The sequence below is a fragment of the Limulus polyphemus genome, unplaced genomic scaffold, assembly GCF_000517525.1.
Source record: "Limulus polyphemus unplaced genomic scaffold, Limulus_polyphemus-2.1.2 Scaffold8, whole genome shotgun sequence".
Taxonomy (NCBI): Eukaryota; Metazoa; Arthropoda; class Merostomata; order Xiphosura; family Limulidae; genus Limulus; species Limulus polyphemus.
In genome coordinates this window covers 1,254,445-1,266,592 of record NW_013665618.1, presented here as the reverse complement: position 1 = coordinate 1,266,592, position 12,148 = coordinate 1,254,445, and the positions used below count along the sequence as shown (strand labels likewise).

Below are 12,148 nucleotides of genomic sequence, written 5' to 3'. Positions count from 1 at the left end.
TCTAGTAATTACTAGACCATTCGACAAAGTACATGATAGTTCTAGAAACAAAGGGCGTGAGAATTGTCACGTGATCTCGATGACGCAACAATATCATATATTAACGCTAGTGTTCCTAATGTATTTTGCAAAGAAGATAGGTGATTTAACCAAAGTTATGTAGTCAGTTCTATACGATAAATTTGTAACAGGCAAAAACCTAAAAATTATTCAGCACATGATGCAATATATAGACCTCTACCAATAGTGTACAATACAGAGTAATTTGAGGTTTAACACCATACTCTTAGTAGATTAAAACTGTCATACTACTTAGCATACCATTTATCTTCATACACTGTATTTAATTTTCTGAAGATCAAGTGCAGGTAGCATCGCACTATTTCTCAACATCAGAGAAAGAGTGAAAAAAAAGATATAACATGGGTTCTAAGTAATTGTAAGAAATTAGCTTATTACTGCTACATATGGTTAATTCTCAACCAGTTCTCTGGGGTAGTTGTGTTATTTACAGCATGTAAATTTGTTTAGTTAACATTTCGTTGCTTCGTTATTCTACCAGTTTTGGAAATGCTATTATGAAGAACATTAAGAAACCTTTAACAGAAAATAAGCATTTGCTTTTTTAATTCTATTATTTGTATTATGAAATACTGATTATATTTATTGTATTATTATAAAATAATTGGTAGACAACTACTTTTTTTGTTATTATTACTGAGAAAATTTGAACTTGTAGTATGGGTGGGTCATCTATTGATGAAACATTTTCAGAATTGAATGAACTCTCTCTTACACTTATAAGGTTTCTACTTATTAAAACTTGAAATTTTTGCTGTTTTAGCTAATCATTTATATAACCTGCGAGTTATATGATATGTGACTTTGAAATAAATGTACTTTGATAACCAATTCTCTAATTCTGATAACAGAAAGTTTTTATTTCTGGAATAAATAAGAAACTTGCACTTATCAGTTTTTGTGTTTGTAGACTGATGATACATCATTAAGAGGGTTTTCAACTTTCCCAAGTTTCATATATATGTATAGATATCTTATCAGCTGGTATTGTTTGTGGTGACTAGAAAGTTGTAACTGAACTGGAAACATGGTGTAAATACCAGATACTCTATGTATATTTCAAGAGCAATACCAGGATGAGATTGAAGATTTAAAGAGATTCTACACAGACGAGATAGAAGCCTTAACAGAGAAGTTAAAAGATGCTCAGAGAGAAGAAGTGGACAGGTGTAAGTGTTTAGTTTTTACAACTATGAAACTCGTTCATTATCTTTTCAAATGTGTTATACATCATGTAAAGTGTAAAGTTAATATCAAAATTAACTGCAAATATGTTACTAATTTTTTAATAGTGAGGTTTAAAATTTTACTTATTTTTAAGAACATAATTGAGTGTATTATTCAAACCAGCAGTTCTCAATCGATACTGTGCAGCTCCCTTCAGGTGGTCCATGAAATTGTTGCATGATTATGGAAGGGAAGCAGCAGTAAGTTGTATATATATATCACTGTGGTCCACTGAGTTACAGAAAAGATTTAATGGTCTGGCAGTTAAAAAGTTTGAGAACCATTAATTTAAACTTGTTCCATATTAATTACTTTTTGTTTGGAAATATTGTATTCCTTATGCTTTTATTCCCAACATGTTTGAAGTTGTGTGATTATAATTTTGATCTGTTTCACTCTCAGTTTCAGTATGTGCATTTTGAATATAATACTTCAGAAAGTAACATCTTTCAATAGTACTTGATAAACAAATTAGGATGTAAGCTTACATTTAAATTATTCTAATTTAGCAAAAAATTAATCTCACAAGAAAGTGTTGTACTTCAGTGTAAAAGAAAGTAAAGAAGCTTAAGATTTATATAATATAAGTATCTTGTATTTTTAGTTCTTAATGTCAAAGTAGATGCTATTTGTATTTACCATGGATAATTAGAACCAAGTAATTTTCGAGTAGTCTTCAGTTTATTTTCCAAAGTGAAGGCTGTGGAGTTTCATTTCCTTTTATGACGAAGTAACTGTGTAAAATTTATTATTTTTTTAATTCGACATGCTAGACAAAATTTACAACAAGAGCTAGAAAAATGACTTCCATTCTCCAGATAATTTAAAAACATTTTTTCTAGCAAACTACATTCCACCATTGCAGCTTCATTGAGATTTGTATAAAAACTGATTAATATGAAAATATATCTTAATTTACTAAAATCATTTCATGTTCCATTTCTTGAGACTTGTAATGTGTTTTTAACAATGTTCAGAATATTATTGTTGCTTATAAATTGCTCAAAGATTAAAATATAGTTATGATACCAGCTATATTACTATACAAAACTATCTATAGTACTATAGAAAAATTTGATATAAATTACTTATGTGAAATTGTAAACTAAACACAAATTCAAATTGTTTTATGATTTGTCATTAAAAAAAAGTTGAAGTGGCTAAGATACAAAATTCTAAGTTGAAAGGAAACAAATGTCACTAACTATAATCTGAGAACAAATGCTAGCCTAAAGTGAATTGTTCCTTTCAGTTATGTTTTCAGTAGTTTGTTTGTTTCTCTAGTGATTCTGAAGCATGAACAAGAGTTGGAAACTTTGAAAACTGAGCATGAAACAAAGGTGAAATACTATTTTTTGAAATCTTAATTGTTTTAGATATTAAGTGTATAATTTTGAGAAAACTATGGACTATTATAAACTTTTTATTTTTCTCATATCAGAATTTTAAAGAATTTGTGTGGTTCTGCTAATATCAAAGAAAAATGAACAGTCAGTTTATTAAAACTTTTGTTTTCAGTAAGTCTTTTGGTAAATTATATACCACTAAGTTGCCTTTTTTTAACATAAGCTTTAATGAACCCTTCAAAAACACACCAATTTGTTTTTTACCTGATGCTTTTGTAATTATTCTGGATATTTACAGATTTGTCTACATGTAAAAAATCTAATAAAATATTTTTAGTTTATTTTGGATAATCTACAGATGAATAAAATCTTCAATAGTGCAGTAATTGATATTAGTTAATTTCTTTAGAAGAAAGGAAAACACAGTTATTTTATCTATTCATGGAACACTTCAATGTTGGTGATTTGATGAACCATGAAGTTTGTGCCTTTAACTTATTCAACAGCATGTATTTTTATCCCATATAAATATTTGATTATCAAAAGTGACATTCATTACTGTACTTTCTGATTAACTTCAAAGCAGAATGGCTTTTCAGAAAGTACATCATATTCAAGCAGCTGGTTGTCAGGGGTCTGTATACCATGTTTCATTTTAAGCATCAAAGCATCTAGTATTGCATTACAATAAAAAATATCAAGTTTTAAAATTTCAGCCTATTTTTGTAGGTTAAATGACAAATTCCCCTTATATACACCTTAATTTTTATCCAAGTATTTATTATTTTTGCTGTACTTTTTATGTAATGTTTTATTAAATATAATAATACTATTATTTTTTCTGATGAATTAACATGCACATTTATTATGAATTCTTATTAATTTTGTAACATCCACTAGTTTTGACGTTCAACCAGTAAAATTTAACATAACTAACTATAAAGAAAGACAAAATTGGTTATTACTTATAAAGCACAGTCGTATGTCAATTACTTGCTATTTAGATCCACAAAACATTCCAATACATGACTTTATTTATAAATATTCATGTATTTGCATATAATATAAATAATTGGTATAATACTGTGCTTTGTAAGTAATAACCAATTTATTTTTTCTTTATATTTAGTTGCATTAACTTTTATATGGTTATAATGTTTGAAATAATTTTTTAAATGTTATTTCACTCAGTGAATATAATTTTGCAATGTATGGATTTAGTACTAACCCAAATCCTCTATACTGTCTAAATTTTGTGAGATAGTGTTAATAATGTAGGCACTGAATATGATGTCTTATTGATGCCTTATTGTATGGATTTAGTACTAACCCAAATCCTCTATACTGTCTAAATTTTGTGAGATAGTGTTAATAATGTAGGCACTGAATATGATGTCTTATTGATGCCTTATTGTATGGATTTAGTACTAACCCAACTCCTCTATACTGTCTAAGTTTTGTGAGATAGTGTTAATATTGTAGGCACTGAATATGATGTCTTATTGATGCCTTATTGTATGGATTTAGTACTAACCCAAATCCCCAATGCTGGCTGAACCTTATGAGAAATGCTAACAATGAGGGTACCACACAAATGATTCATTGCAATTTAATCATCATAGGTTTTAGTTTTGAAGTGTATTGACTTATAACATTTAGTATTTCTAGGTAACTTGTTATACCAGATTATTGTCAGTAATATATGTGTTAAAATATTTTATTGTGATTTGTATAGTCAGCTTAATTGTGGTTAGAATTTCTTAATAAAATTACATTATTGTATTATGAAAGTGGTTTAAACTATTAGGCATTTTTTTTTTTAGGAAACTAGCACCAGATATTGAAACTTAAAACCCAGTAGTTTACTTAACCATGTTAGATGTTGAAGCTTCAACCCAAGTAGTTTACTTAAGCATGCTAAATATAGAAGCTTAAACCCAAGTGGTTTACTAAACATGTTAGATATTGAAGGTTCAACCCAAGTGGTTTACTTAAACATGTTAGATATTGAAGCTTAAACCTCAGTCAATTACTTAAACATTTTAAAAAATAATATAAGTTATTTTACATGCACCTTTTTTATTCAAATGTAGCATTTTCATGTCTTATCTCTTAGGGAAGGATAAAGTTTAAGCTAAGAAACATAATGCGACAGTCAGGTTGTTTTATATTAGTTGTCAGAAATAGTGAACACTATTAACTACTTCTCAACATTTTCAATCCTTTTTATCCTATTATTAAAGCTTAACTTGAAGCTATAGAACTTTCATTTTTTATTCTATTGTATTTTTGTAGTATTTTGTATTCTTCATTTAAATTTCTAGATTTTCATCACAAAGGAATTAGTTATAGATATTGAACCATCAGTGTCAAAATGCAGCTTTTGTTTAAAAGATATATTCCAAACACACTGACAGCTCTGTCATTCTATTCTAAGAACCATAGGACCACATATGACTTCTTCAAATATATTGTGCAGTTATGTTCAGACTTGGCCTCTACATAAATATTTAGTCTTATGTTTTGAGCCACATATTACTGCTGAATTCCAATTCATTCTTGGTGGTACTTAAATACTTTCATACTAATCCCACATTTTGTCTGTTCTGTTTGCATTTATGGACTTATTTTTGTATGGGATTTATTTAAAAGTAAACAATGTGACAGGTTTTTTCTCTTTACCAAATATTTTTAACATAGGTTAGAAAACTATTCCACTAATAAAAATCTAGCTGCTGTGTTTTGATAGTAGCTAGTGAACTAATTAGACTTACAAGAATTGTTAACTTACAACATTTGATACACATTCTGTATCATTGTTGGACTAACATTTTTGTATAACAAGATTGTCTTAGTGAAATGAAGAGGTTAATAAGAAATGTTAACTTACAAAATTTTATACATATTCTATATCATGTATAGCCCTCTCTTTGTTCAACTTACATATTTTTATTGCAAAATTGTCTTAGTGAAATAGACTAGTAAGTTACATGTAGTATTCATAACCATCTCTTTATCAGACTAGCATTATTTTATAGTAACATTGTTGTTATGTGAAGTTTTCATTAAGTGTTGTATTACAGATTGTGGAACTTACTGAACACCATGTTGCAACTGCCAGAGATAGTCAAGTTAGACATTCCTCTGAAATTGAAGCTTTAAATAAACAACATTGCATGTTTGTTGAAGGTCAGCAGGTTTATTATATGCTGTTTTATGTTGTTTTTTTGTAAAGCTGTAAATGTTTCTAAGATTTTGTGTAGCTAAGCTTTGCTCAACTCAAAATGAAAATCTTTATTCTTAACAAGATACCTTTTTTTTATAGTTAAAGAACATTGCTAGTTTCTGATGTGATGAAACAATTTAAGCTGTGTTTTTAGAGTAATAACAGAGGTTTTGGAATTTTAACATTTTAGCATATTTTTCAATATGATTATTTTCATTATGATAATTCTCTCTTTTTACTTCTGATTTTGAGAAAATTTTTACAAAAAGATGATTGAATAGAGAATGGGGACATGCCGCATTTATCATTGCAAATTTTCCAAATACTGTCCTGTGTTAGAGAGAAGATATATTAGAAGAATATTTCAGCAAGTTAGAAACACAAATTTGTATTTCTTATGATATATTTATTAAACTATTCTCTCTCACATAATGTTTATTATAAAATAAAAGAGTTCATAATAATCAACAAGAAAGACTTTTACTAGATGATATGGAATTTTCTTTTGCAAAGTGAAGGGATGTGATGTTAATTATATTCCAGCATTAGTTGGTAGCAAGGAAAAGTTTTGGTTGGAAGTTAAAAGGGCTGGAGATGAAACACTGAATCCATTAATTTCATGGATATAATCGTAATATTAATAAACACATAAAATAAAAAATAAAGGTTGGTAAATCACATTAAAAACTGCTAAAATTCTAGTGCTTTTAGCAGGTGAAACTTTATTTGATAAAGGGAAAAGTAGTATACAGTTATATATATATATATATATTTATAAATATAAATTACTTGATTCTTACACTGTGTATTATGTTACCTTTTGAAATGTAAATATTCCAACATTTCATTTCAATGACTATGAAATTTTACATTAATTTTATAGTTATGGTTTTTAAATCTGACTAATTTTATTCTAATACATCAACATTGTATTATATCTTGTTCTTTACTTCTAGCTTATTTTCACCACATATTAATTTTAAGATTCTTTTTATCCTATCTGTCTGTAAAAGTAAGTTCCATGCTCCCATCGTTAAAGAACAAAGAGACAAAAAAAGAGATTTCAGAAGATGAAAAACAAAAATCACACTGAGGAATCAATATTGAGAATGTCCACTGTGTAACCTAGTAAACTATGCTTATATAAAGATTTAGGTTACTAAGAATCAAATTCCTACTTAATTTTTAATAACAAACTTACATGATCCATCTAATAATTAAGAAATACTGTATTACTTTAGTTTTATATTTTTATTATTCTTAAGTACATAGCATGTATATTATTGTACACACATTGATTATAAATAAATTTGTTTCAACAGCTAAATACCAATGGGTTAATCAAAATCTTTAAACATAAAGTGAGAGACTTATCTTAAGTAGTAGAAAATTCAAGAAACCTGTTCTATGGGTTTGCTAGTTTGTCTAAAATATGCCATGTTATATATAGATATATATACATTGAGAAAAATAAGTTTTCAAGTCTTAGCTAAGTGCTTCAAAGCATGTCTTGTTTGAATGTATGCATATATATATATATAGATTTTAAATTGAAAAGTTTGGATGTTTAAGGCTGCATATGTGAACTTTGTCACTGTTGGTATAATAACCACATAACATTGTGTAGTAGTGGGTAAAAAAAGATTCTCAGTAATATTTGTCATAAGAAATTAGTATTAGGCCTATTAACTTTTAAACATTACAATCTTAATCTAGTCCTTTAGGGATTTTCAAGAATTAGAAGAGTGTATAGTAATAGTATTCCAACCATACTATTTGTCATATCCATTGCTGATGATGCATTTAGCTCAATCCAGAGCTCTTCTGACTGGCTATGATACAACAAACGCAGCAATAGTTGAAACAATATTTATATAATCCATTTGGAACAATAACATTAGTTATGGTGTATACGCCATTTACAAGCTGGTGAAGAATATTTACAGTTATATTTCTCATACGACATTAGTATTAGGCCTATTACATTTCTAAACATTACAGTCTTAATCTAGACCTTTAGGGATTTTCAAGCATTAGAAGAATGTGTAATAACAGAATTCTGACTACACTATATTTTTCATATCTATTGCTGGTGATGAGGTTTTGCTCAATCCAGAACTCATCAGGCTGGTGGTATACAACAAACACAGCAGTGGTCAGAACACTATTTATATATATATAAGCAATTTGATACAATAACAATTTTAACTAGGCAATGGCATGGTAATCAGAATGACTGAGAAAATTATATAAACAGATATTAGCCATGGAGTAATAAACATACAACTTAGTAGAATGTTCTGTAGATATTGAAAGGTTGAAACAACTTAATTAGAATATAAAATGCTTTCTTTCGTATTGTGTATATTACAATAAGTAATCTTTTTTTCTTCCTTATAACATTTTTAAAATCATATAATATATTAAATTAATTTTGTTATCCTAGATCAGAAAATTTCATTTTCTTGTCAAAGTTGTTTACATGTGTAGAGCTGATGTTTTTAGAAAACTTTATTCATTTGAATGCTGATTAAAAATTTGCTAATTGATGAATATTCAGCCCACAAAATGGTTAAATATCAGATATTTAATAATGCCAATTATTTTATTTGCTGAACATTACAGATTTCATTTAATATTTAGTTCATGTTGAATATAATTTCTATTAAAAATCTAGCACATTTGCTCTACAGATGGGATAACAAAACACATGAAACTAAAACTTTTCTAGGTGGATACTGAAGTGTTTTGGTATGATAAACTGAAGATCAGCACTAAAGTCAAGGAACTGACATTATTCTGTAGTTTATGCATATGTTATTTCTATGTGTAATTTTTACAGCACTTCTTAATGAGAAAAACATTCTGATCGTTGAGGTCATAGATTTTTTAATAAATTTTTGTACTTATTAATAGAACTAGAGAAAAACTTCACAGACAAGCTAAATGTAGCCAAACTGAGCCATGAAATCGCAATCCAATCCTTAACTGAAAACCAGGATGAACTTCAACAGCAAGTTGAAGGATTACAGCATGAGAAAGAGACAATGGAAGTAGCACTAAAACAAGATGTAGAATCTAAGATACAGGTTTGTTAGTTGCTTAACCTACCTAAAAGTCAGCTACAATAGTTTTCAAGTCAGTGAAGTGGATTTTTAGAAAATGAAACGTATTACTACTTTACAATCTGAGACTTGCAAAATATTTGTGGTCAAATTAGTATCATCATTGCAACAGTACTTCTTTAAGTACAGAATTTCTTGGATATAAAAAATAATTCTAATTGCAAAAACTGAAATCTACAAGTCCACTTGTCATAGGCCTGACATTAGTTAAGCCTTTATTAAGTACAGCATATATTCAATAAACAGATAAATTAACACTGTAATTTATATTTGTGTTTTGCTATAGTTTAGTTAGGACTAAACTTTACCATACTTAACACTATTAACAGGCTAGCCGACAGGGGTGCGGAGGGCAAAGGGGGCAACTGCCCAGGGGCCCAGGTGAATGAAACCTGGTTATGCCGTAAAGCCCGAGAAGCATCTTTTGGCTATATCTTCATTTAATGATAAAAACCATAGTTTTTTACTTTTCTTTTCATATATATGCTTGATACATTAAGAATGACTGAAATAATAATTTGAGTAATAATTAATATGTATTTGTTACTTTATAGATTTAATAGATATTTGTTGTTACTTTATTAATGTTTTTATGCTTATACTTTGAGGTAAAAATGGCTGCTGCTATGATTTTGTCTGGTTTATGAGCTTGTTGCTGTCCTAATTTAGGATATTCTTTTTAATAAATTCTTGAAAATGTTAAAAAAGGGAGAAAGAAAGGGGCCCCGCAAGGATGTTTGCCCCAGGGATCATGCTGGCTCTCGACATTCCTGATTATTAATGAATAAATTTATAATGTTATTTTATGACCTAATATTAAACCTTTTTAAAACTTTGATGAACTTTTAATATGTTTTTGTACAAAATGCCTAATAAAGTATATTTATATTCACCTTTTGTTTACATCCATTGAAATGAAGTGCACATGCATTTTAAGAACATACAAAAACTGAGTATTATCATAATAGATGTAATGTTATTTATTATAGATGTGTAAAATCATAGTATCTGGAAGATTTTGTTTATGTTCTGTCATTAAAATTGTTTTCACTTATATATATCATTTATTTATTTTACAAATTACTCAAATAGATTGCATTATAAAAAATGGTTCAAAATTTGATGTTCTTTTTAGTGGATCATAAATCAGAATACTGACTTGAAGAAGGAAGTGGAAAGTCTGAAACTTGTTCTTGAAATGAGGAAGGCAGAGATCCATAATCTACGGAAAGAAAATTTGAAGTTGAAAAAAGACGTAAGAAAAAATTTCAGACCTTTTGTTTTTAAATAATTAAAATCTTAAGCTAACAGATGACTCAGTGAAGCATAACACACATACAAAACACACACAAGAAAGCTTTTTTTATCTATCTTGTAATTAACAGTAAGTTAAATATGAAAAGAATCATACTGTAATAACCCATGATGTTGTTGTAATTTAAGGACATGATGTATATCATTGTGATTAATAATGCCATTTCTAATAGTCACATAATAACATCTTGTGCTTTTTTAATTTAATTGCTCTTCATTTCTGCACTGCCTTTAATATGTAGTCCTGTAAGTGTCTGTAGAATGTATTTTCATTGTTTTTTCAAAGGCTTGGTCAGTTGATGATTGGAAGGCTGCAGTCCAACTTTTTTAACTAATTGCTTTACATGTTCTATAGAACTGAAATTTGGGTGGATACTTTTAAAATATCAAGAATGATACTTCGAAAGCAAGGCATGAGTTGTACATGCTTTATAACAGCAAGTGTTATGCAACTGGAACACATTTTGGCTTGGTGAACAAATAAAACACCATGACCCCAAAATATGTTCATTTAAAATATTTTAACATTCATGGGCACTTCAATACTTCACAGACAGCCCCCATGCACAAGATGCAGCCCATAATATAACACTCACACTACAATCCTTTAAAGTTGGCACAACATAAGTTATTGTTCAACATATTTGATGAGGGAACTCAAATGTTTCTCAAAACTTCTGAAAAACCTCATTGTTTCATAGACAAGTGTGAAGAAATCAAGACTATTCAAGGAAGCTTTCTCTGTTGGTTAAAGTATTTTTGTAATTGAATTGCTATTCATATATGCTCTGAATGTAATACTAAAATACCTAGACATGTAGTCCTTTGACTAACTGAGAATGCTTTACTGAAGAAATGAAAAATTTTGGTATAGAATTTCTTTTTGTTTGTCCTTGAGAAGCTGAATTTTTTTTAATATTGTTTACCTGCCTGCCTCCATACTTGTATTCATACTTTTAACATAACTAAATGAATTGGCTCTCATTTCTTTATAAATTAATAACCAATTAAGATTTCATGGTTCTGCATTAACTAAAATGGTGCTTGAGTATTTGTTTTGGCATGATGTATAGTTTCTATGTCTCAGCCTTCCCAAAAATATCATGAAAAGCATACTGTAGCTTTATTGCTAGTACCTGCTCACATGTGACCAGATTTAATGTAATAAGATTACAATTAAGTTATTGGAAACAAATAATTTCCAATACATTTTCACATCCTTAACAAGTGATTGTTTTTCATGTTTCAGTAGCTCTTTCGGTGGCCCTGAACATTTTACAGATGTTACATTATTAAACTTGTGATACAGTTTAATGTTCCTAAAGATAATAGTTTGTTCATGATCAAGTGTTGTAATTACTTTACATATCAATTTTCTCATACCTCCAGCAGTCTACAATATCTTTTCCCTCAAATTTGTAAAATTTTGAGATCTTCCATGCACATAACACTATAACAATACCTTTCTGGTTTGTTTGTCTTTGTACTATGTACATTTTCTTGTAAAGCATGTTGAATAGGTAGTGTCACATGTTCAAGGGTTATTTGAATGTTTTTGGTAGGTTAGATTATTATGATATGCAGAGCGTATAAATGTATGGTTATTAGTTGATGTGACTGTTATTGATCTTATTTTGTCAGAACCACAAGTTTTGTGTAATTAAAAAGATTAGGTGTGGCATATACCTCATTAAACAGTTCTCTGAGACAACTTGCATAAAACTACATTTTAAGAAACAGACAGTTGTATTTGTATTGTTACGTCTCCGTTTGATAATTGATTTTTTGTAAATTCGTTCCGACGAAACTTTAGTAGACACAAGTCCTAG

General features: G+C 28.5%; 1 protein-coding gene across 4 annotated transcripts in view; it reads left to right on the top strand.

Moving 5' to 3' along the window:
• The window catches only part of LOC106478095 (restin homolog), a 139,184-nt gene that overhangs the window by 121,029 nt on the left and 6,007 nt on the right, over positions 1-12,148 (top strand). For all 4 annotated transcript variants that reach the window (XM_022381547.1, XM_022381557.1, XM_022381552.1 and 1 more), the window contains 5 exons: positions 1,146-1,250; positions 2,593-2,648; positions 5,738-5,843; positions 8,797-8,969; positions 10,141-10,260. In XM_022381547.1, the coding sequence (XP_022237255.1) occupies positions 1,146-1,250; positions 2,593-2,648; positions 5,738-5,843; positions 8,797-8,969; positions 10,141-10,260 (560 nt within the window). The remainder of the gene's footprint in view (positions 1-1,145; positions 1,251-2,592; positions 2,649-5,737; positions 5,844-8,796; positions 8,970-10,140; positions 10,261-12,148) is intronic.